The sequence below is a fragment of the Colobus angolensis genome, unplaced genomic scaffold (genome assembly GCF_000951035.1).
Source record: "Colobus angolensis palliatus isolate OR3802 unplaced genomic scaffold, Cang.pa_1.0 Scaffold50, whole genome shotgun sequence".
NCBI lineage: Eukaryota > Metazoa > Chordata > Mammalia > Primates > Cercopithecidae > Colobus > Colobus angolensis.
Genome location: NW_012118488.1, coordinates 2,018,140 through 2,043,323, shown reverse-complemented (window position 1 = coordinate 2,043,323; position 25,184 = coordinate 2,018,140). Strand labels below are relative to the sequence as shown.

At 49.7% G+C, this 25,184-nt stretch overlaps 2 protein-coding genes across 4 annotated transcripts in view; one reads left to right on the top strand and one right to left on the bottom strand.

Annotated features, from left to right (window-relative positions):
* Positions 1-2,908, top strand: part of CBX1 (chromobox homolog 1) — a 41,072-nt gene extending 38,164 nt beyond the window's left edge. For both annotated transcript variants that reach the window (XM_011959863.1, XM_011959862.1), the window contains exon 5: positions 1,383-2,908. In XM_011959863.1, coding sequence (XP_011815253.1) covers positions 1,383-1,527 — 145 coding nt within the window. In that variant the 3' untranslated portion in view covers positions 1,528-2,908. The remainder of the gene's footprint in view (positions 1-1,382) is intronic.
* A 7,975-nt stretch (positions 2,909-10,883) lies between these two features.
* NFE2L1 (nuclear factor, erythroid 2-like 1) lies at positions 10,884-24,045 on the bottom strand. 2 transcript variants are annotated; one of them, XM_011959858.1, is made up of 7 exons: positions 23,915-23,990; positions 21,748-21,768; positions 20,751-21,262; positions 15,769-15,981; positions 15,244-15,333; positions 14,874-15,032; positions 10,884-14,080 (listed from the first exon to the last, which is right to left on the bottom strand). In XM_011959858.1, the coding sequence occupies exons 3-7, from the start codon at positions 21,258-21,260 to the stop codon at positions 12,734-12,736; spliced, it is 2,319 nt and encodes a 772-aa protein (XP_011815248.1). In that variant the 5' UTR covers positions 21,261-21,262; positions 21,748-21,768; positions 23,915-23,990; the 3' UTR covers positions 10,884-12,733. The 2 variants fall into 2 exon arrangements, with proteins under 2 accessions (XP_011815248.1, XP_011815249.1); XM_011959859.1 differs by lacking the exon at positions 15,244-15,333 and having other exon boundaries at positions 21,554-21,768; positions 23,915-24,045.
* Positions 24,046-25,184: the final 1,139 nt, after the last annotated feature.

Sequence of the window (25,184 nt, the reverse complement as noted above, 5' to 3'; positions counted from 1 at the left end):
TTTTTTAGTAGAGACGGGGTTTCACCATGTTAGCCAGGATAGTCTCAATCTCCTGACCTCGTGATCCACCCGTCTCGGCCTCCCAAAGTGCTGGGATTACAGGCTTGAGCCACCGCGCCCGGTCTGTTTTCTTTTTTTTTTTTAAATGAGACAGAGTCGCGCTCTGTCACCCAGGCTGGAGTGCAGTGGGGTGATCTATGTTTGCCACAACCTCCACCTCCCAGGTTCAAGTTATTCTTGCGCCTCAGCCTCCCGAGTAGCTGGAATTACAGGCGCACGCCACCTTGCCTGGCTAATTTTTGTATTTTGAGTAGCAGTGGGGTTTTGCCATGTTGACCAGGCTGGTCTCAAACTCCTGGACCTGCCCACCTTGGCCTCCCAGTGTGCTAGGATTATAGGCATGAGCTACTGCTCCCGGCCTCAGAGTTTACTCCTAATTCCCTTACAATGTGTATGATTTTCAAATGTTGAAAACATTTTAAAATTCAGAAAAATATAGCTCCCTCATTTCCTACCTCCCAATGTTGAAACATCATTTCAAAGCACCTGGAAGTTGTGTGAGGATAGCATTTGGAAGTGTCAGTGTAATTACAATTATGCAAAAATGTGTCCACCTTCATTTGCTCTGGCCAATGCTAGATGTGGTATTTAATCCTATTATAGGCCGGACGCGGTGGCTCATGCCTGTAATCCCACTTTGGGAGGCTGAGGCAGGTGGATCACCTGAGGTCAGGAGTTCAAGATGAGCCTGGCCAACATCTTTAGTAAAGATGGCAAAACCCCATCTCTACTAAAAATATAAAAATTAGCCGGGCGTGGTGGTGTGCACCTACAATCCTAGCTACTAGGGGAGGCTGAGGCAGGAAAATCGCTTGAACCCAGGAGGCAGAGGTTGTGGTGAGCCGAGATCACGCCATTATACTCCAGCCTGGGCAACAGAGTGAGACTCTGTCTCAAAAAAAAAAAAAAATCCTATGACAAAGCCAAGATTTCTCCGTGGGTTCTTACCAGCTGGGATATGGCTTTTGGAGGAGTGTGGTAGCTTCTCTTCCCTCAGAGAATCTAGATAGCCTCTCTTCCTTCAGAGAATCTAGAGAGTCATGCTTTTTGGGGCCTTGCCCAGATGTTCAGATGTGATCGGCTAAGTCCATTGACCTGACTTTTGACATACATGAATCCCGAGATGGAATTTTCAACAGGAGAGTAACTCTGAGGATGTCACTTAACATAAAATTGCCAGTAAATGCTGCTTGGGCCATGTTTTCGTTGTTCCCTAGCCAATTTTATAAAATTACTATTTTTAAAGCACTATCCCCTGGGTTAGTGCTTAGGATAGACCACCGGCACCTGGTCTCAAAGTCTCTCTTTGCTTTATTCTGCAGGAAAAACTCTGATGAGGCTGACCTGGTCCCTGCCAAGGAAGCCAATGTGAAGTGCCCACAGGTTGTCATATCCTTCTATGAGGAAAGGCTGACGTGGCATTCCTACCCCTCGGAGGATGATGACAAAAAAGATGACAAGAATTAACGCTCCTGAGTACCAGCCCCTGTCACATCTGACTGGGTTTCAAGTGGGAAGGGAAGGAGTTCTACTTGTCTTGGCACCATAGAGGTGGCTTGAGAAGATGTCCTTTGAAGAGCCAGTATAGTTTCTGTGCCCTGCAGCAGCCCAAGTGCTTTAAAGCCGTTTCAAGCTGTATAGTTTGCACACCCATCCCAGTGGAGGGGAAAGGGGATAAGTGTTTCAAGGCAACCTTTTCTGCACTTTGCTGAGAAAAGCAAAGGGCCTTCTATGAAGGACAAAACTTGCAGAATTGGGTGTGTGGGAGAGCAAAAAATACTGTAGATCTTCAAAGAGCATCTCCACAACCCACAGCCTTCTTCCCAATAGTGTTAACTCTGCATTTTTACAGCGTAGCATGTGTGTAGTCTTTGGCTATTACTGGTGTATTATTTGGGGGAGGGATGGGGAGGGGAGAAAGGGAGATGGGTAGCATCACTTTGATTAACATTTGGGGCCTGATAGGGGAAATGGTGAAGCAATGGAAAAGAACAGACAACTAATGATTTGCTTCTATGTCCAGAATATTTTACCTTAAACAAAAAAAAAAATGTCATTGGCACCATAGATAAGGACTGTGAGAGACTGTTTAAAAGCTGTGAATGTCTGAAACCTATAAGCCAAGGTGTTCCCTGCCTAAACTTATTGCTGTTCCCACAAAGGACTAAGCCAGTTCATAAGTTACCAAAGTTGCCATTTTGGAGATGGAAATTGATGAGAAGGGAAGGTCTTTTATTGGAGAGTATACAGTACAAGCAGATCATTCTGTCTCAGAGGTGCTAATAAAATTAGAAGACCCTTTCTTTTCCAGTAACGAAGTTATAAATACCAGCTTGTTCATCCAAGCCACTGGCTGAGGTGTTAGGGAAGAGGAAGAGGGTGGTAGAGGAGATAAGACAGTAGGGAAAGACAAGGGTCCGTACTCTTAGTGGGGAAAACTCTTGGAGCCGTTCTCTTTTTTGAGCTTTGAACTCTGAAACCATTGTTGGCAGGGTTCAGTCACTGACAGCACAAGTTTCACTGAATTGTTCTAAGAGTTTAGTGATTTCAAAAGCCTTGGTCTCAGGAGAAGATTAAACTTCCATATTGGGCAGTGGTTCACTTTAAAACACACACACACACACACAATTTTTTAAGAAATCCTAAGAAGTAACTGATACCCAAAATGCTCTTGTCTTGAGTCATGAGATCCATCAGTTCTTGATATTGTCTAGACTTGCATCTAGAGCTACATTGTAAAATCCTTTTAGGCATGTGTTAGATTTCTGTGTAAACTTTGTTTAAATGTAAACTTCATACTACACTGTCAGTTTTTGTCTTAATAAAACTATAGATTTATAATCCCTGATTTCTGTCTTAAGTCTTACCAGGAACTCTTCTTGCCTTATAGGTTCAGCCTGTTGGAAATGGCTTCCTCACTTGGATGGTTTTATTTCTTGAACACTGTAGGCTTGAAAATCTAGTGTCTGGCCTGAATCTTTAAGTGGTCGCACCATATTACTTTAGTATATACTTAATGGGCATTTATCAGGTGCTGCAGAGATTGTAAAGATGGTCGCATCATGCTGTCTTCAGTATTGCCAAAAGTTTATTGAGCACTCTGACCTGACAGCACTTCCAAACTATGGTACATTTGGAAACATGGGTTTTTAAGTTAGGTTTAGATCCTGCCTCTGGTATGTAATAGATTATATGACCTAAAATCTACTTCTCCAAAATTTTCCAGGAATTGGCCCCGTCTTTGAGCACCAACTTAAAACGTCATTTTTTGCCTATGTTTTTTTTTTTTTTTTTTTTTTTTTTTTTTGGACGGAGACGGAGTTTCACTCTTGTCACCCAGGATGGAGTGCAGTGACACAATCTCAGCTCACTGCAACCTCCGCCTCCTGGGTTCAAGCGATTCCCCTGCCTCATCCTTCTGAGTAGCTGGGACTACAGGCATGCGCCACCACACCCGGCCAATTTTTTGTATTTTAGTGGAGACAGGGTTTCACCATGTTGGTCAGGATGGTCTCAATCTCCTGACCTCGTGATCCACCCACCTCGGCCTTCCAAAGTGCTAGGATTACAGGAATGAGGCACCACACCCGGCTGACTTGTCATTTTTGTAACGGAAATGGGATTTCCACTGAGATCAAATCAGTGTAACAGTTGAGTACTACTCACTTGTGCAAAGCATTTGTTTAAAATAAACTGATGTGTAGATACTTTTTTTCAGAAAGCCGCCTCAGGAAAGTTCTCAGGAGACATAAATGGACCTGGGGAGCCTTACTGAAGGTCTGGGTCACAGACAGGCCTTCCTGCTCAGAGGTCTGAGTGTGTGCCCTGGTGGTGATTGGTAGTAGCACAGCCATTAGTAGCTAATTAAGGGAGTTTAAGTGGAGGTGTTCTGGTTCTGTTCTGCACCATCGGATGCACTGAAATGAAACTACAGCCTTGGTTTGTATCCCAAATGGACTAGTAGTCAACTTTGGCCTTAACCTTTGGAACTGACTGACTTGTCATTTGTGGCATTCCTGAGCTGTTGTAAAAACTGTATCATTCTCCCCCAGAGAAAACAGTAATACTGATACGCATGCAGTGAAAACTGAGTTGAAGCTAGATAGTCACAATTCTGTTATTTTCAAAAGCCAGTTAGCATATTACTAGATCAATAGTTTAAGGATCAACTTTTTTGATTGTTGAGGCCACAAATGCAAACTGCTACAAATATAAATAGGCACAACAAATAAGTCAGCTTGAGAAAGTATTCAGAGAATATTTATTTGTTTTTTGTTTTTTCTTTTGAGACAGAGTCTCGCTGTCACCCAGGCTGGAGTACAGCAGCACAATCTTGGCTCACTGCAACCTCCACCTCCTGGGTTCAAGCGATTCTTCTGCTTCAGCCTGTTGAGTAGCTGGGACTACAGGCATGCCCCATCACACCTGGCTAATGTTTGTATTTTTGGTAGAGATGGGGTTTCACCATGTTGGCCAGGCTGGTCTTGAACCCCTGACTTCAAGTGATCCACCTGCCTTGGCTTCCCAAAGTGCTGGGATTATAGGAGTGAACCACCACTCGCAGCCAAAGAATATTTCTTCAGACAGTGGAAAAACATGTTTGTTGGACGGTTTCCATGAAATTGCACCATCATACACCTCCTGCCCAGGCATTAAAGAGGCAATAAATTATCTTAGTTACTATTAGAAAAGGGGAGCTTGCTAATATTGTGACATCATTATTACCTGAGGTGTCCTGTACTGGTAGAGCCAGTAAAACAAAAATCTTGCTCCTCCATTGCCTTAAGTTTCTATAAATATTGTAAATGGATAGAATAATGATCACAGAAACACTCTGACAGAGTTGAGGAATAATTGTTCCTGCATTTAATATCGTTTGAAAATTTTGACGGCCAATTTTAAGTAATTTTTAGCAATTAAATTTTTATTTTTTGCAGGGGGAAAGAGATGGTCTCTGTCACCTAGTCTAGAGTGCAGTGGTGCTACCATGGCTCATGGCAGCCTCATCCTCCTGGGCTAAAGAGATCCTCCCACCTCAGCTTCCTGAGTAGCTAGGACTACAGGTGTGTGCTATAATGCCCAGCTAATTCTTTTTTTTTTTTTTTTAACTTTTAGTAGAGATGGGGTCTCACAATGTTGCCCAGGCTGGTCTCAAACTCCTGGGCTCAAGCAGTCCTCCTGTCTCTGCCTCCCAAAGTGTTAGAATTACAGGTGTAAGCCACCGCACCTCGCCTAATTAAATTTTTAAATACCTATTTTCAGATATGACCTTATGTTCCAGAACTCTCCATTCTGTGGTGGTCATAGACTTGGCTCAAGTTGATCTTAAACTTTCGCCATTTGGGATTTGTCTGTGTGCTTGGCACATCTTTATGGACTGTGGCACTGGGAATCTGCATTATAAAGCAATTATTTCTCATAGTAAAAGGAAAAATGATAGCTCAGATTAATGTGCAAGTTAGGTCTTCTGATGAAGATATGTCCTCATTTATAATTTAAAGCTGATAGAACTGAACTAAGTCCAGGCTCAGTATTAGCATTCAACTTAATAAAGGAGTCTTGGCTTTCAGCAGTAGGAAACTGATCAGGGAGAGGCATCCTAGTGTTTTGGTGTGGGATTACAGGAGTTTGTTAGAGGAGAGCTTAAGATCCCAAGACCACTTGTCAGTCTGTGGATCTGCACATCACCTTGTTTTGACAATGTCCAGCACTGAGGTTTTCTCCCTAAAAGTTACTGCTTTCCTATCTAGTATGTGAAGTTTAAAGTTACTTGTCTCTCTTATGGATGACTTAATTGACCTTGGCCTTGTAAGTTTACTATTGAATAAACTGCTGAATGTTGAAAGCAAATGAAATGTGAAACAAAACCATCCTGCTGGGATGAAAAGTACAGTTGGCCCTGCTTTGTGGGGGCAAGCAGAGCACAGAGCAGTGCCTTTTAAAGGCTTTTTTTTTTTCCTTAGGCTAATGAGGTGGCAAAAGTGAGGGAAGGCTGAATATCAACTTTAGAATAGATGCTGACAATTCAGCTTCTATAGTTTTTGGTTGTATTAAATAACCTGTTTTAAAATATACCAGTGGCACAACTGGGTCTGCCTTGTGACCTTGTTGATTTGTATGGTGGTTTGTGATAGTACCAAAGCCACTGTTTACCCCAAATGGATTTTTAAATCCTAGCTGACTTTGACCAAGCCTGCCCTTTTTGCTATTTGCATAGTTAGGGTCAGGCTGGGCAACTTTGGGGCCTGGCTTTGGGACACACTAGCCCATTGCTTCAATTACTGCTTTAGCCCCTAACTGAGAATTGGAAAGTTCAAGTCAACTGTATTAGCCCAGTTAGTTACACTTGTGTTTGACACAAAAGGCAGAATGCCAACTCCTTGGTCTATTCTCCACTTCTCCCCAAGTGAACTAGATTTTTTGTTTCCTTAGTTGAAGAGCATCTAGAATTAAGTAAAAAATACTGTGCAACCTATCTCCATTCTGCAGTTTAAGATAGGCTAGAAAAGAAGCAGCTTTAAGACTAGGCGCAGTGGCTCACACCTGTAATCCCAGCACTTTGGAGGCCCAGGCGGACAGATTGCTTGAACTCAGGAATTCAAGACCAGCCTGGATAACATGGCGAAACTCTGTCTCTACTAAAAATACAAAAATTAGCCGGGCATGGTGGTGCACGCCTATATGCCAGCTACCAGGAGGCTGAGGTGGAAGACTAGCTTGAGCCTAGAGGCAGTTTTACAGTGAGCCAAGATCACACCACTGCACTCTGGCGTGGGTGACAAAGCTAGACCCTGTCTCCAACAAAAAAAAAAACCAAAACAGCTTTAAGACCTTTGTTGGTATGGTGTATTCAAAAAGGAAGACAAAGACTTCTATCCGGCTAATTTTTGAAAACAGCCCTCTTTTGCAAGGTACCAGATTCTCACACTACTCCAGAGACAATATGTGTACTAAATTCTGTTTCTCAGCTAATTCAGGCAGACACGAAGTGAACAGAACAAGGACTAGAACTTGTAGTGTTAAGTTTCACACATATCCCCATAGTCCCCAAATGCTCATTCTCCACTCCAAAGTTCAGAGCCAGAGGCAAAGAAGATGATTGACTTCAGTGTAATACAGTAAAGGTAAAAAGAAAGGTTATTTTGGTATATTAACAAAATGACAAGTTGAAGGTTTTTGGGTCCCTTTCACGAATCTGTGATAGAAAAGGCTTAACTACTCACGATCATGAAGCACATGGGTTTTGCTACAGAATTTCTATACTTGGCTGGAAAAATGACTCAGAAGCAGACACCAATCTAGTACCTGTGTTTGTATACATATGGTACATCAATATGGAAACAGGCTTCTTGCTGTCCACCTGTTCACCACGGTGTGCCCTAAACTATATTTAGTGTGAGCTTCTAAAGTTGTTGCTCTTAGTCAGTGCCTACAGGATGAGGTAGGTAGCGGACTTGAGGATACTGGGGATGTTTTTTTCCATAAGGAATTGTTTGCCAAGCAAATGTGAAGAGGGGCAGCAAGATTTGGTTTAGCTGGGGCTTATAAAAGCAGGGATGAGGCCAGCTTGACAAGGCTCTATGGAAGCTAACTCCCTGTTCACCAGACTAATTATTACTCAGCTTTACCCAGTAAGGGTGGGGAAATGTCAGCTATGGAGGCCAGTCTTGACACTGAAGCATGTCTCTAGATCACGATTTTCCCTCTATACTTCACTATTCTGTTTTTATTGATACTGAAACAGCCCCACCTTCATTGGTGAGATCTCTGCAGGGCAGAGGTTGAAAATATGGGTCTATTTCCATCTCCTTAACATGAGTGTGAGAAAAAGTCAGTTTGAATGAAGCCTACAACTGCTGAAGTCAAGACAAAGTAAGCTTTCCCACACCCACCCAAGTCAGTCAGCCTGAAGAATTTGGTCTGTTTGTTAGGCCTAAGTCCTGTTGGGCTCCCAGCCTTCCGCCAGGACCTCTTCTCACTTCCTGCCTTAGGTAGATGGCTAGTGGTAGCAGCTCTTCCACAGGCCTTACTTGAGTCCTCCTATCTTCTTCCCGCCGGAAAGAGCCTGGAACACCCACTCTACCTGCCAGCAGAAAGAGGTCAGCCCCACAGCAGTGCTGACCAACTTGGCCCCATGCCCCAGCTAATCAGCATGATCCTAGACAAAACTGTACATCTCTCTAATGGCGGGGGGGCGGGGGGGAGCTGCTAACAAAAATATTCCTTTTTTTTTTGAGACGGAGTCTTGCTTTGTCACACAGGCTGGAGTGCAATGGCATGATCTTGGTTCACTGCAATCTCCGCCTCCCAGGTTCAAGCAATTCTGCCTCAGCCTCCCGAGTAGCTGGGATTACAGGCGAGTGCCACCACGCCCAGCTAATTTTTATATTTTTAGTGGAGATGGGGTTTCACCATGTTGGTCAGGCTGTTCTTGAACTCTTGACCTCGTGATCCGCCTGTCTCGGCCTCCCAAAGTGCCAGGATTACAGGCATGAGCCACCGTGCCTGGCCAACAAAAATATTCTTACTCAGACCAGGGACAACACTAGCAACAGGATTAAGAGGAATTTTTCAAATCTCTTAAGTCTTTTAAGTTAAAGAAAAGGTTGCAAAATAAAGTAGAAGTTATAGCCTAATTACTGAACAAAAATACAGTCATGTGCTGCATATTTCATCAGTGACAGATCACGTATATGATTATGGTCCGATAAGATTATAATACCCTATTTATTTATACTATTTATACTGTACTTTTTTTTTTCTTGAGACAGGGTCTTGCTCTGTCACCCAGGCTGTCACCAGGCTGGAGTGCAGTTGCACAGTCTTGTTGAGGGTACAGGCATTGAGTTACTGCACCCAGCCTATACTGTGCCTTTTCTATGTTTAGATACACAAGTACTTATCATTGTATTTCAGCTGCCTATAGTATTCAGTATAGCAACATGCTGTACAGGTTTGTAGCCTAGGAGCAATACGCTATATAGCACACAGGCTAGCTGTGTAGTGGGCACTACCATTTAAGTTTGTGTGAGTACACCCTGACAAAATTGTCTAACAAGGCATTTCTCAGAACGTATGTTGGCCGTTAAACACCACATGACTGTATATACATTTCTAGGAAGGGTACAAGAATATTAAAACTGAATTTTACTTTTCACAGTTTACCCTTCTATATATAATTTGTGTTTTTTAAATTACCGGTATGAGTGTTTTTCAGACTTTTTGTTTTGAGATGGGAGTTTTGCTCTTGTCCAGGCTGGAGTGCAATGGCACACTCTCAGCTCACCGCAGCCTCCACCTCCCAGGTTCAAGCGATTCTCCTGCCTCAGTCGCCGAGTAGCTGGGATTACAGGCGCCCGCCACTACACCCGGCTAATTTTTGTATTCTTAGTAGACAGCTCTACCATGTTGGTTGGGCTGGTCTTTGAACGCCTGACCTCAGGTGATCCATCTGCCTCGGCCTCCCAAAGTGCTGGGATTATAGACGTGAGCCGCCGACCAGGCCTTTAACTTGTAGTTTTGTTTTTTTCACCCCTTTACGTATCTTGGTTTTATCTGGCTTACAGACAGTAGTCAATTCCTAATTAGGAAAGAGTTCTTGTTTGGTATGACCAAACCTTTCCAACTGGAGACTGGGGAGTTGGGGAGAAGCTCTTATAAACTGAAACATAAGAAATCATCATTATTCTTAGAATTCTACTCCACTCCTTAGCACAACTCTAAACATCACTAAAGTAATATCACTAAAGGACTGAGCTGAACCAGGTTACAGGGTGGTATCCAAGAGTTTGAGATCACAGCTTCCATTAAGGGAATCATAGCTTCTACTCCTAAACCCTGCCCAATAATCTCACAGAAGCCAGGTGCAATGGCTCACGCCTGTACTACCAGCACTTTGGGAGGCTGAGGCAGGCGGATCACTTGATGGCGGGAGTTTGAGACCAGCCTGGGCAACATAGCGAAACCTTGTCTCTACAAAAATTAGCCAGGGGTGGTGGCGTGCGCCCGTAGTCCCAGCTATTCAGGAGGCTGAGGTGGGAAGATGGCTTGAGCCCGGTGGAAGTTGCAGTGAGCCAAGATCACGTCACCGCACTCCAGCCTGGGAGACATAGCGAGACCCTGCCAATAAAGACTGCCGAGTGACTGTTCATTCTTCCAGCATCTACTGAACACCTGCCCTAACTAACATGGGCATGTGGAAGTTTCAGCATCCATGCAGAGACCTTGAAACATTACAGCTCTTCATAGGGTGGGTAGTTGAGCAGTTTGAGGGAAAGCAGATTCTAGTCCCCTCAGCTGGGGAGGTTTCCTAGTGTCCTAAACCCTGGCCTCCTGCTTCTTTAGTGGCCCTGCTCCTGGTTACACAGTAGTGCTTGTCACATGTTAGTCGCTACCATGGATTTCTCAGGTTTTCAACATCATGACTACACTCCAATGCTCTGCACCCCTTTGGCAGGTGAGGCCACTAGAGAAATAACAGCACAGTTTAAAAATGTAGTTTGTAGCAGGTGGACAGGTAAAGAGCTGGGTTAAATGACACCTCCACCTATCCTAGCTGTATAAGACTGAAAGAACTCTGAATCCTTCCTGAGAGGATTGAACCAGCTAACCCTATGAAGTACATGGTGCCTGATGCCTGCCCCCAAGGTTTAATACAGTATTTAAGACTTGCCTTTTAAAGTTCCCCATTGTCAGCCTCCTCAGTTCTCCACCCATCTTCCCATGTGAACTCTGCCTTAGCCACACAATGGCCAGTCCTCCCTACAATGAGTCCATTTCCTTTATTCTCAATTTAAATTCAAAGTGGGGAAAAATTGCACTTGAGAATGAATCATCAATTTTATTTTATTTTGTCATGTGCTCAACAGCATCTCTCTCTCCCCTCTCCCTGGCAGGTCACAGAGATAAATTAAAAATAAAATCTACAAGGAAAATAATTTATAAAAGCACTCCCAGGTTCACACCTTCTATCCCTACTGCTCAGTTAGGCACCCCCTAACTGGGAATCAGTGCTTCCCCCCACCCCCATTTCACTCCTGCTTGTCTGGGCCAGATGGTACTCCAGAGCCAGACAGGGGTGAGGGCAGCAGTGGCAAACAGTTAAAAATAAAGACATTGTGGTCCTGGAACCATCTGGCCACCTTGGCACTCCCTTGTCTGCCTCCCCCAGGCAGCCCTCCAGGAGCCTGTGCTAACCTGGGGCTGTGGAGGGAGAAGCTGCCTGTGGCTGAGAGCTTGTGTGTTTAGGGGGGGTGCTCTCAGCCCCTGTCACATGCACTTCTCAATCTTCTAAAAAGAAACCCAAAAAAGAAAGCAGACGACGACCTCGGGACAGAGGAGAAAAATCCCAAATGTTCACACAGTTACACGGAGTCTTTATGGCAAAGAGAACATTTAGCAGCTTTGAATATTGGGGCATCTCCTTTTTACTCAACACAAGCATTCTAGACCCTATAAGTGAAACAGGGCACAAGCCCTAAAAAAATCAAAGCGCAAGAAATTCTAAGAGGACTAGTTTTTTTTGTTGTTGCTGGGTTGTGTAATTTTTTGTGTTTTCCCAGTGATAAGCCCAGTTGTTGGTAGGCAGAGGCCCGAGGGAAGGGTGACTCCCCAGTGTTATGCTGAATCCTGCCTGGAGGCTGCTGCACTAGATCCTCCATCATTCCTCTGCCTCACAGCAGTCCCAGAAGAGGAAGGCTGCAGGCCCAGTTCCCAGAGCACTGCCAGCACCCTACCCCAGCTTACAGAAGAGCTCAGGAAGTCTGTGAGGGGTGGGGAACACCAACACCGGACCAGGGAGGATGGCATTCACATGCAGGCTCTGATGGAGACAATGGGAGCCGCAGCTCAGGGGTGGCTGGAGCACAGAGGGAGATGGAGTGGCAAGGCAGTGAATGACATGCGTGATGTTGGGGCTGCTGCAACATGGGGCCACGTGACCCTTTCCTGTTCACTCTACCCTTTGACCCTAAATCTCCAAGCCAGTGTTGGGGCGCAGTGGCTCCATTTGATTGAAACGTTGTGGCCGATGATATCCAAGAGCTCCCCTTCAGGGATACCAAAATGCAAGGAGCAGAAAGAGTTAACACCGCCCCTCCCCAAACCCACCCTATGTCTGTGTAACCCCCAGGGGTGAAACGGGGTTTATCACACCAGTGACCTAGGCCCACCAGTCACTCCAACCTGCTGCCTGGAATCCTGGCCAGAGCCAACCTTAACCTTCCCTCTGATTTTCTTCTCGCTTTGATTTTTTTTTTTTTTTTGGGGGGGGGGGGGATTTCCTTCCTTCCTCCTTTCTTTCCCTCCTTCCTGAAATGAGACTTTCTGCTACCTTCCCTTCCTCTCACAGGTCCATTCCTTCCCCTCTGTCGGCCTTTGCTCCACATAGCTCCTCTACCTCCAGCAACTCCACCACCACCCTTGCCTCACAGGAAAGGGATAGGGTGAGGACCCTGTCCATCCAAATGGTCTGGCCACTTCCACTCCACCCGAGTGGAGCCGAGCCAGCCAGTGCCTGCCTCTTCCTGTACACTGACCCGCAGTCATCCCATCTGAGAAGATATATTGGATAAGAAGGCATTTAAGTCCCCGCTGTAGGTCCAGGTCCAGGTCCAGGTCCAGCCCTTCTCCAGTTTCGGTCTTGGTGGGCATCAAACCCCCTTCCTCCCCAGGCTCACTTTCTCCGGTCCTTTGGCTTCCTCTCCTGCCGCCGGGCCTGCTGGTCGGCCATCGTGCGGGGGATGAGGAGGACACTGCCGTCCCCGGCGTACTGGAGCGCATACTGACTAGGCGAGTAGGGTCGCCCATTCTCATCCCGCAGCCGCCCAAACACCTCCTGGTACAGGCTCTGGACCTTCTGCTTCATCTGTCGCAGGGAGCGCAGAAACTCCACTTTCTCCCGCAGCAGCCGAGCTTTGTCGCGCTGCAGGTCCTCCACATCACGCTCCAAATTCAGGATGGTGTCCAGCTTGCGCTTGCGGCAGTTCTGCGCCGCCATCTTGTTCTTGCCCCGGCGCCGGATGTCTCGGATAAGGCTCAGCTGGGCTTCACTCAGCTGATATTTGGACAGCAGCTCGTTGAACTCCTCCACAGGCAGGTTGATGATTTTGTCATTGGTGAAAGGGATCTTCATGGCTCGGGCTCGGTGCTCATCCCGGCTCATCTGCTTGTCCAGGAAGTCAGCCTGCTTCTCCTTGCTGCCTTTCTTGAGGGCACTGGGTGGTGGCAGGTCGGCTGAGTCCAGGGCACTGGGGGCCATGTTGTATGTGTGGTTGTGGCCCACGTGCTCCAGGTAGGGCAGGCATGAGAGCTGAGCTGGATCCTGGTAGCTCATGCGGCAGAACTTGGAATACTCAGGCTGGTAGCCCACAGCACCCTCAGCCTCTTCCAGATCCAGGGTCTCAGAGTCAGAGCTGTAGCCAACGGCACCTTCCTCAGAAAAGGAGGAAGAGGCAGAGGAAGAAGCAGAGGAAGAAGAGGAAGAAGAGGAGGAAGAAGAGGAAGAACTGCCTTCAGAGCTGCTTAGGGAAGAAGGGCTATGGCTCGAGTCTAAGGAAAGGCCTGAGTCAGAGTCAAATTCCTCCTCCAGCTGGGAGGCCTGCACAGGGTTAAAGCCTTCTTCAATGGCCAGGTCCATTAGGCTGATCTCATCCAACATGGCTTCATCTAACAGACCCCCCAAAGGGTCAGGCAGCTCTGGGCCTGCTGTGTCATTGGCTGTGCCATTGAGCTGGGGTGGAAAGAAGAGCCCTGTCAGGTTGGTGGAGCCGAAGGTGGAGTTGAGGCTGGTGGAATTGCTGGGGGCCAATGGGAGCAGCGTGGAGCTACTGGCCACAGGCAGGCTTTCCACCTCAGGGCTGAAGAGTAAGAAGTCCTGGCTGCAGCCCCCCAGGGACGCCTGATGCAGGCTGACATTCTGATTGATGGGAGTGCTGGGGGCAAGGCTGTAGTTGGTGCTCAGTGGGTCTCCAGGAGGGGCATTGTACAGGATTTCACTTGCTGATGTGTTCACTTCCATGGCCTGGGAGGGGGAGAAGAGCACCACTGTTCACTAGGAACTGACTCCCTCCCCTGGGGCTCACACACTGCAGGCACCCAACAGAGGCACAGCTGCATGGGTGTAAAGGCAAAAGACTATAAACCAAAGCCCACAGTGTCAGCTCCTGACCCAGCTTCATCCACCAGGCCTGGCAGAGATGGGTTCTTCCATGTGGGCTCCACCCTAATACAGGACTGATCAAGCTTTTCCTCATGTTTGGCCAGACTCCCCTATCTTGGAGGGAGAGGAAGAAAACACTACCTTGTTACTGCAAAATCAACACAGTGAAAAGAACACCCAGACTTGTCAGAAAACCTAGCTGCACCACTTGCTGTGTAACCATGGGCACATCATTTAACCTCTCTGAGCTTCAATTTCCTCACCTTTGAAATAAAGGCTGACTAGATGACTGTGAGGGCCAAGTGAGCGAACGATGGCTGTGAAGCACCATGTGAATGTCAGCTATTATTAACGCAGAACCTTGGAAGCATTCAGTCAAGTGCCTATCTGCCTGAAGGAAAGGAAGAAGGCACACCCAGGAGGCAGGCCCTGATTTGGAAGGCTGAGTCCTGAGTTTTATTTAAGCCAAACCCTACCTGTCTTCACTTCCCTTGCCCCAAGGACACACCTGGACAGGTTTCCTCTCATTGTCTCCACTTTTCTATGGATCAGAGAAAGTATTACACTTTCTCTCCTCAGAGATGGAAAAGCAACTGAGTGCTAAGACATGCTGTGCAAAATCCAGTAGGTTTGTGCCCGGTTCCGACAATCCTACCTGCATTTCCATGATGGACATGAGATCTTGCCACTGCTGTTCCAAATCAAATGGTGACTCTGTCCCAGTCAGAAGAGGAGACAAGAGGTTGTTTTGAAGAGCTGGGGGCTCACTCTCACTAGGCACTGCTTCTGTTATGCTGGAAATGTCTGCTGGAAACTAGGGCAAAACACAGAGGCTTTAACAAGGGGGAAGGAAAGACCTTGTGCTTTCCTCCCAGAGATTACCACCTGGAGTCTGTTTCTGTTCTTCCTTCCTCTGCATTTACCCCCAGCAGCCAGAACAAGAGCTGGCCCCTCAGCCATGGAGGGACACACCAGGTACAGGCTGCCCTGCTCACTTGGTGGGCTCTCACTGGAGTCCTGCTCACCTCAGCATTCTCCCCAAAGGGGCAGGTGGCTTCCAGCAGCCTAAGGCACTCTTCCAGGGACAGGGCCGTCTGGTCCTCCCCACTAGGCACCTGTGGCAACAGGAACTGTAAGTCTGACTGATCTGAGCCTTGGCTGCCTGGGGCTGAAGCTTCTTTCCCAGAATGGCTGAAGGCCTGCAGTCTCCCTCCCATTTCCAGGCTAATGGCTGGCCCCGAGTCCCAAACTCCCAGGAATAACAGAAGGGAGAGTGAAAGAGTCCTGAAGCAAGCAGGAAGATGCTAGATGCTCTGCCTCCCTTGCATTGTCTGTTGCCAAGGCCCAGCCCTTCTGCATCTGCTGCTTTCCACTCCCCCTTCCAAGGCTCAGCCACTGTGACTTATAGACCCCAACCCAAAATAGAAATTCAGGTCCACCCCACAACCTGTCTTCTCTAAGGGAAGTTCCTGGAAGAACTCCAGCCTGGTTTGTGTCAGGGAAGGGAAGTAGGGACAAAAAGAGAGCCCAGTGAGCAGGGGCGATGGTACCTGTGCAGGGAAGCTTTCCCCAGTCTCTCCATCCACTAGCAGGTTCCGTGCCAGAGCTTCCGCGCCCTCGCCTGCCCAGGTGTCCTGCTCGCCTCCATCTCGCAGCTCCTTCTCCACATCCTGCTCCTTCTGGCGATGACTATAGTCAAAAACCTCACGCCCAGCCCCCAGATCAATATCCTGTCGCCAAAGGATGTCAATCAGATCTATGTCCTGAAAGACAAATCACATGACTTTAGCTCTGAGGTCCCAGGGTCCCTTCTTTGTCCTGCCCCTCAGAGTTCCCTCCTAGTGTCACCCCAGTTAGTCATGGGTGGGGCCCCTCCCAGCTCTTCACCTGCCAGCCTTTACCCCCTGGTCCCTCTGCACCAGCAAATGTTCATTCATCTACTTCCAGACACTATCCCCTTCCCACAAAAAAAAAAAAGAGCCACTAGCAAAACCATTAGCGTGACTATCACCATAAGGGTGGGAAGGATTAGGGTCTGGACCAAGACACACCCGACCAAAAGGCAGGGCTGCCTCACCCCTACATAAGAAAGAAGGGGAACATCAGGAGACACCTCTAGCTTTGGAGATTGGACCCCTTAAAACTTGGTTTGGAGGAAGCTGGCCATGGCAAGCAAGAGCAAATTGTCATGCAGAATTACTTAGCAGTGACCAGGCTTGCATCAGCCTGTGGTGCCATTTCATTTGCATAAAGGGGTGGGGTGGGCTGGAGAGGAAAATCCCTGCATTTCCAACCACCTGATGCAACCAATGACAACGCCATGCTGTCTACAGCCCTTCCTATAGCCATTCCCTATTCCCCGGTTGGCAGCAAGAGTAAGGCTGAACACCCACAACTCCTCAAGCCCAGGCTCACCTCAAGACTCATCCCCGCCAGAATTCCCTCTCAGCTGATCCTAGCTGCTGCCTCCATTCCAGGGAGGCTCAGGCAGTCAGATAATCCCCAGGGAGGCACCCCACCCCTGCTCAGGCCAGCCTCACTGTGTCCCCTCACACCAGTGCTCTCCTTTCCTCACCATACCCCAGGGCTCACCAAATCCCCATCAGTCAACCCACTCAAGGACGTAACCCCCATCACTGCTCAGCTACAACTGCCACCTTGGGCACCAAAAATGCTTCCCTCAGGCTCTACCGTGGTGGCTCATGAACAGCTGCTGCACCAACTGCCACCCCCACTGCTAACAGCATAGAACCCCAATAAATGGAGCTATTTGGGCTTCCCATACCCGGCACCCCCCTGTAGTCGAGCCCTCCCCACAAGCCTGAAGAAACCCTAAAGTGTTGCCTTCCATCCAGGGGTTAAAATGCAGACACACACTTTCCAGAAAGCAATTGCCTTAGATCAGACCCACCTCCCTACCTCTAAGCCGGTATTCATCTCCCATTAACCCTCCCTGACCCTAAGACCTCCCAGACGTACTACTTTAGTCTCCCCACATACACCAACCTGAACAGAAGCCCTGGACCCAGGAGCAGAGGGGGGCTGGGCCACCCGGTGACCAGCCAGCAAAGAGTTAAGGGGCCGGCTGCCTTTGGCATGGCCCCCACCACTGTGAGAGCTGCGGTCCAGGCGGGTCATGGTCTGCGAGATGAGCCCCAGGGCAGCCGGTGCCGGGAAGCCGGACAGGGGGCTGCAAGGAGCTCTTGGCTTTCAGGGAGCACACCAGGCTGGAAGGGTGGCCCCTTGCTAGCTCCGAGGGGCCTGAGAAGGGTGCCCCGCCCGTGCTGCTGCCTGGGCGGCCCAGCCCAGCCCCCTTCCTCCATCCTTGAGCAGCCCCCTCCCACCTCACAACCCCAGTTCCACTCAGGCGCCCAGCTGCCCCCACCCTGAGCTCACCGCAGAGGCTGCAGTGATATGGGACTCCCACCCCATGCTCCGTGCTCAAGCTGCAGAGGAAAGCAAGCTCCCTCCTGGGCCTATCCTCCCGCTCCTCCCCCCCACGCCCCCCAAACTTGTTACCTAGGCTGCAGCAAGGAGCCAATCCCCTCCCCCTCCCACCCCGCAGGTCACTGCTGAGGCTGCAGAGAGCCAATCCCCTCCCCCAGGTCAGCAGCTGGGCTGCGGAAAGAGCCAATCCCCTCCCACTGTCGTTACCTAGGCTGCGCCGAGAGCCAATCTCCTCCCCCAAGTCTCCGCTGGAGATGCGGAAGGAGCCAATCCCCTCCCACCGCCTGTTACCTAGCTGCAGACGGGAGCCAATCTCTGCATCAGGGCAGCTGGAGAAGCTGCCGCAAGGAACCAGCCCATCCCTGGGCCGCCTCCGTCTCCTTGAGGAGATGCGCCCAGGGGCGGGCAGCCCCACCCAGCCCAGTCAGTCAGCTGGGGTGGCGCAGTGAGAGCCCTGGGGGAAGGGGTGCCACTCTCCTCCCTCCTGTCGCATCTTGCTCATCCAGCCCACTCAGGACTGGGCAGACACTCCTCCCGCAGATTCTCTGGGAATCTAAATTATTTGCTGGAAGTGGAAGGAGTTACCCCATTCCTCAGGAAGGCAGTGGCCAGTTCTCAGGGCCAGGGATCACAAGTCAGGCTGGGCAGGAACCCAGGGCACCCAGGCCCACCATAAGTCGTAAGTTTTGTCACCCCAAAATAGGCCAGACTACGGAAAAAGGGAAGGCCATTTTGCCCACGTGCAGCAATGTCACAGTGCTGGCCAGGCCTAGCCCCAAGCAAGAGGAGGGGAGACACAACCCTGAAGCCCTAGGCTTAGGGAGACAGGTGCTTCGTTTTCTCCTGGCCACAAATGTCCCCCACTCCCTTTTCACCCTGGCTTTATTCAAGAGCATTCTCTGCCTGATACCTGGCCCACATCTCATCCAAGCAGGAAAGAAGCCCCTCACAGACTCAGTATCACAATTCAGACTCCCTGGATTGGTTTCTCGAGGGGAAATTTAGCTCCCTCCCCACTGCTGCTCCCCTGGAGCCTAAGGTCAGGTCAGAGAGACAGTATGTTCTCTCTGGTCACAGTCTGCTCCTAGCCTGGAAAGAGCTGTAAACAGGCCACCCCCTGCTCTGGGCAGAATGCCAATCTCAAGGGGAATCCTATCCCTGACAAGGGCCTAGGCTATGGCTGTCCACAGAGCAAGCCTGGCAGCGGGGGAGCACTTCCACCCCAGGGATAATACCGGTTCCAGCAGTGCCTGTCACATGCTCTGGACCTGGGTATTTTTATCCCTGAGTTGCTGAGGAAATGTTGTTCTAGACACATAATAATCCTCCCTTCCCCCATACGCAGCCTGGGCCCCTAATGCTGACCCACCCCACCTCCCAAAGGGAGTTGTAAAGGCCTGAGATGAAAAGCACAACCTTCACAAGCACCAAGAAACAGAGGAAAGCAGGGTCAAAGTCCCATCCCATTCTACCCCAACCCACCCAATAATATCCAAAACATCCCATCCCATCCCAGCAGGAACAGATATGGAGCTACCCCTGCAAGGTTTCCAGGAGCAAACCCAGTTCCACCCACCCCTGGGGGAGCTACCCTGGGGGAGGAGCATGGAGCAGAGACTAAGAAGCCTACTTCAGAACACTGTGCCAAGATTGAAGCCCACTTGAAGGAAAGGGAAACGGGAAGCAGAAGAGAGGTGAAGTTCCAAGTGGCCCTGTAAGAAGCTAAAATAAGAGGCCCTGAAAGGTAAGATGTTCCTGGCTCCTGCGCTCAGATAATCCTAGTCCCTCTCAAAGCAGGTCCAGTATGAGCCATTTGAGCACAGAGCAGAGTATCTCAATCCCTGCGCTACTGACACTTGGGGTCAGACAAATCTGTTGTTTGAAGGTGTCCTGTGTCATTCAGGATGTTAACCAGCATCCTTGGCCTCTACCCACTAGGTGCCAGTAGCACCCCCGCCCCAAGATATGACAACCAAAACTGTTTCAAGATACTGCCACTTGCACCCTCAGGGACAAAATCACCCCCAGTTGAGGACCACTGGCCTAAAACAAGCCATACTCTTTGACAGTCACTAACAGTCGGATAACCAAGCTCAGGAAAAGGCTACAAAGGAGGGAAGGAGGGAAAACATGGTCTGACCTGGCAGGCAGAGGAGCCCATTTCTGCAGCATCTGTACAACTTTTTACATTCCTCCACATGCCACCTCCAAAAACCCAGTCAGGCTTTCTCCTTCCCTAATGGCCAGGGGAGTGCAGTGGGCCTTTTTCCCAACTACTTAATGCTGGGTGGCAAGCAAAAGTCATACAAACCCACAGTTCAAAGCAATCTTATGTTGGGGAGGCAGGGGCAGCAGCAGCCATTCACATCTGAAAAGGCAAAGAACTGCATCGTTTTCTGCCTAGAACAGTATGTCAGCCATGTGACAAGAACTAAGGATCTCTTCTGACAGCTCAAAACAAGTTGACTTGGGCAGCAGAATGCAGTTTCTCTTCTACCTCCCAGCCTTCTCTTCCCTACTCCCTGCAGTGGGCCTTTAGAGCAAAGAATGGAAGCCTTGGCCCTCTCCTGGCCAAGAATAACTATCCAAATCTACCCTTTGGCTCAGGCCCAGGAGGTCTTAATTATCAGGACAATACAACAACAGGCCTGACCACAAAGGAGAACTTCAGGGTATGTCTGTGTTCTGATGTGGGGGGAGGTACAAGGGAAGAGTCCATAAAGTATTTGTGTCTTAGCAACAGATGTACACTGCATCAAAGCCCATCACAACATGACTCCTCCCCCACCCCAGGCCTCCAGCAGTCATGCTGAAATCCAAGCAGTCAACACCCTGGCATGTGTAGGAACCTCCCACTGCCCTGACAGTACATTTAGAGGTAGGTCAATGGTTCAACACAGGGAAATGCTCCCAGCCCCCAATCCTAAAGTCAGACAGTTCAGCCCATCCCTACCCAAGAACAGTGCCTGAGGCCCTGCTGAAATCTGTCTGACTCTTTACAGGGCTCTGTGTTCTGACCACAATCGTTCTGGACGAGCCCACCCCCAAACCCCAGGCCCCCCACACCCACCACAGGTCCACTAACCTCTTTGGTTAAGTCTCCACTGACTGGAGGGGCTACAGCCCCCAAATCCTCCAAATCTTCACCGAATCCCTGCTCCGTTTCGCTTTCTCGCACCCCGTTGTCTGGGCCTGTCACATCTTGGAGGCCACTGGAACTCTCGAGGGCGAGGCCTGAGTTGGGCTGACTGCCAGAGACAGACCCCTCTGGGTCTCGGTGAACCAGCCAGGCATTTACCTCAGTGGTTGGCACCTGGAACCTGTCCAGGGCCCTCACCTGACTGAGGAGCCGCCGGGCAGTGAAGTAATTGTCCAGGTCTATGCTCTTGGGGTGGATACCATAGCCATCCAAGGTGTTCCTCAGGTTGTGAAACTGGGTCTGAGTATAGGCAGAACTGGGCCCCAGGATGATCTCCCGGAGCGGGGGGAGCTGTGAGGTCAGGTAAGTATCCACGTCCACCCGTACCCCAATCAAACTCAGCAGAATGGTGAACTGGAGAAGTCCTTCCGTTAAGTATTTCTTCAGAGAAAGCATTGCTGAAGGACCAGAATGTTTATGCTTTTTGGTTTTTAAATCTTCCAAAAGACAAATCAAGGCCACTGCTCTGCCGCTCCAGCCAGCAGGTTACCCTCCTCAGTGCCAAACCCCGTATCCCACCCTGGCAGAACACAAGGGCTGAGCTCCCTGATGGCCCCAGAGGAAAGCACACCCTGTGGAGCCAAGGCCACACTCCAGACCACATTCACTTTTCCCTTCTCGACACCTCACCTCTGAAAGCACAACTGTTCCTAACCCAGTCCAGGCCCTCAAGGGCCCACGTGACTTACTGTCTCCACAGTCCACATACAGTCACTTCCTCACTCACATTAGTTGTCCTCTCTGTAGATTCCACTGCAGGCTGTTCTCAGGAACAGCTGATGGATTTTTTTTTTTTCCTTCTCCCTCCTAAGGTTTATTTTCTTTGGCTGGAGCTACAGGTCTTTCGTCTTGGGTCAGAGTGTCCCGCCTCCTCCACACTTACCAGGGGGGTTTCCAGAGAAACCTGAAATGGGAATCACAAAAGCAACAAAATAAGATTCCATACTTTTCACATCATGATCAGGGTAGGAAAACCTTCACAGTAGAAGGTAGAAAACACATTCAAAGGACACTTTCACTTTTTTTTTTTTTTGAGACAGTCTCACTCTGTCACCCAGGCTGGAGTGCAGTGGTGTGATCTCTGCTCACTGCAACCTCCACCTTCCGGGTTCAAGCAGTTCTCCTGCCTCAGCCTCCCAAGTATCTGGGATTACAGGCGCCTGCCACCATGCCCAGCTAATTTTTGTGTTTTTAGTAGAGTTGGGGTTTCACCATGTTGGCCAGACTCGTCTTGAGCTCCTGACCTCAGGTGATCTGCCCACCTGAGCCCCGCAAAGTGCTGGGATTACGGGCGTGAGCCACAGTGCCTGGCCTGAAGGCCACTTTTATAGGAAGAAAGGACTACTTACACTCTCAGAAAAAAAACCCCAAAATATAGCAACTGATCATAGAAGAACTATAAAAGAAAGGTACTGATCACAAAGGATCTCAGTTACTTAATATTAAATGTGCAATATCCTAAAATGTAGCTTGGTTTGGATAAGCAGACAACAACTAGGTCATCCAAAATATCTTACACCTTTGTTTTATTTACCAGCCCTCCTCCCCGGCTACAGGTGCATTACCCAGCTTCTATTTTCATATGAGAAGCCCATTTCCTGTCTTAAAAGTAAAGCTGAATTTTCAACTCTCAGGAGAAAACCACCTATAACAGTTGTCTTTTCCAGTTCAAAAAGGCAAGATTATTAAACAGTGAGAGTGTGGAAGGACAAAAGGACAATGTTCAGGCCACCACTTCACCCAGAAGAAGAATGCCTTTTGTTTTCTGAACTTTGAAATCTGATTTCCCTTTCCTATCCTCACATCTTTAAAAAAAAAAAAAAAAGGAAAAGGGCCGACGCTTGTAATCCCAGCACTTTGGGAGGCCAAGGAGGACGGATCACCCAAGGTCAGGAGTTCGAGACCAGCCTGAACAACATAGAGAAGCCCCATCTCTACTAAAAATACAAAAATTAGCTGGGCGTGGTGGCGCATGCCTGTAATCTCAGTTACTCGAGAGGCTGAGGCAAGAGAATCGCTTGAACCCAGGAGGCGAGGTTGTGGTGGGCCGAGATCACGTCAGTGCACTCCAGCCTGGGCAACAAGAGCGAAACTCCATCTCAAAAAAAGAAAAAAGAAATAAAAAAAAGGAAAGAAAAAAAGGAGGAGAGGGATGGTGGGGGGCCTACTACGCAAGACTGTTCCGTCCAGGATTTGCATAGGCAGGTTTTATTTTCATTCATATGACCTTCTGAGCCAAGGCAGAAGGATATGGCCACGTTCTCTAGCCAGACTGCCCAGTGCCAAGGAGGTAAATCTGTTTCTGGCCTCCACTTTTGAGCTTCCATTAATCTCACAAACCAAGACATACCCCCTCTCCTCTCCGGCGTTGTGACCCATCTACCAACTTCATTCCACAGGGGGAGAGCGATCTATACGTACACACGCGTACGTGTACACACACACACTCACACTCCCTCTCTCTTGTCAGAGTAAACACAATTGCGACCCAGAATTCCTGCTTACGCTACCCTCCCGTTCTCACGCAATTTATTACTAAAACCTCCCAGGAGCCTAAGTTCGAGAAATCGGATAAAGTCCCTTAAAAATCGAGTTAGGGGCAGGGCCCTGGCCTGAGGCTGGTCCCACCCTGCCCGGATACCCGAGTCCGGCTGAGACCAAGTCGCCATGCCCACTCTCGGCGCCGGAGCTTCTAGCCTCCTGGGGCGGCCAGCGAACAAGTGCTACTTCCCTGGCCTTGACCCACCCTTACAACAAACCCCACCCCGCCCTCCGTCCCGATGGCCCCACCCCACTCCCAAGTCCGGGCCTCACACCACGCCTTCTCGTGCCCTCAACCCTGCCCAGTCCATCCCATCCCGGAGCCAGCTTTCCTCTCGGCCCCGCGCGCGGCCCCTCCCTGTCAGGCCCAGGGCCGGGCTCTGGCGGGAACCCCGCTCGGCCCCCGCCTCCTGCGCCTCAGCACCATCCCGTCGCCCGTCGCCCCATAAGCCTCGGCCCCGCGGCGCTGCACCCCTCCCTTCTAGGAAAGGAATGTGCCCGATACCCGCTGCTTAGCTCGGCGTCCGCCGCTGCCGCCACAGCAGGCCCTAAACCCGAGTCCCGGCCTCGCCGCCGCCACCGGCCGGCCTAGAGCTCCGAGCCTCCGCTTCCCTCCCCGCCCCCTCCTGCCACCGCACTCGGAAACCCGCCCGCCGCAGGCACCCTATGAACAGTTTCTCCAATCAACGAGCCGAGACCGGGGACGTCGACGGATATCCCTCTGATTGGCAGCAGAGAGGGCCCAATGGCTGAGTGTATCTCCTTATCTCCGGACCCGATTTCCCAAGACTGACATAATTCCAGGCCCAATGGGTACCTAGGCCCGCCCCGCGGTGTGGACCCACCAATGAGTAGGGCGAAGGCCTTAGTGTCTGGCATGCCGGGCCCCTCGGCCGCGCGTTCCCGGCGGGCGGTGTTAGCGGGCTGGGCGTTGGGTGAAGTATCCAGGCTGGGCGCTTCCAGCGCTTTCTGTGGCGGGGGATTGAGGGCTTAGGGCAGGGAATGGGAGGGTGTATCGCCGCCGGAGTGCGGAACACCTCTGCCTTGAGGGTTCCCACAGTGACTTGCAAAAGTCTAGTGAGACCCGAGAAGGCTGAGGCGGGACATGTGGTGCTTGTAGTTGCGACGCTCGTGCCGCCATCTTGGGTGCTGGCGGCGGAAACCGGTACCCCAACTTCCTCTCGGTGCGACCCTGGAGAAGCCTCCCCAGCTGTGAGGGACGGTTGTGCCTCATGGCCCAGGCAAAGGGTGCCTTCGCTGGAGCAGTCCCGCGGACGCTTGTCATGAGGGTGGTGGGACGTTGGCGGAACGTTGGTGGTATGAGAGCTGTGGGGTAATGGCGATTTTTGTCACGGTAGAAACACCCCAAAGAGCCCCCCTCACTTGGTCTCCCACGCAGCTTAGTCTTGCTTTTTTTTTAGGGATGTTTCTCAGTTTCTAATTTCTCCAGTCCCATCTGGTTATATTTCCAAAACATGTTTTTGACTGTCAAACGTTAGTTTACCCCCAGCATCACTTGGGGAGCTTGCTAAACTACGAATTCCGAGGTCCCACTGGAGAGTCTGATTTAGTGACCCTGGAGTGGCGGCCGGATAACCTGCCTGCTGGGATGATTTTAACGCAGCTGATGCGAAGACCCCATTTAGAGAATCATTGGGTTGGAGTTTGCGGTGCGTTCCTCCCAGGTATAGGACAAAGAGGTGTCAACTCAAGTCTGTCTTCTTAGAAGAGCCCATTATTTATGGGTGAGTCATTAGTCCCTGTACAACTAAGGACAGG

Coding starts and splice junctions, on each gene's coding strand:
- NFE2L1 (XM_011959858.1), bottom strand. CDS start 21,260: ATGCTTTCTCTGAAGAAATACTTAACGGAAGGACTTCTCCAGTTCACC. Junction 15,334..15,768: donor GGGAAAGCTTCCCTGCACAG/GTACCATCGCCC, acceptor CTGTTGCCACAG/GTGCCTAGTGGGGAGGACCA. Junction 14,081..14,873: donor TGTCCATCATGGAAATGCAG/GTAGGATTGTCG, acceptor TCCCCCTCCCAG/GCCATGGAAGTGAACACATC.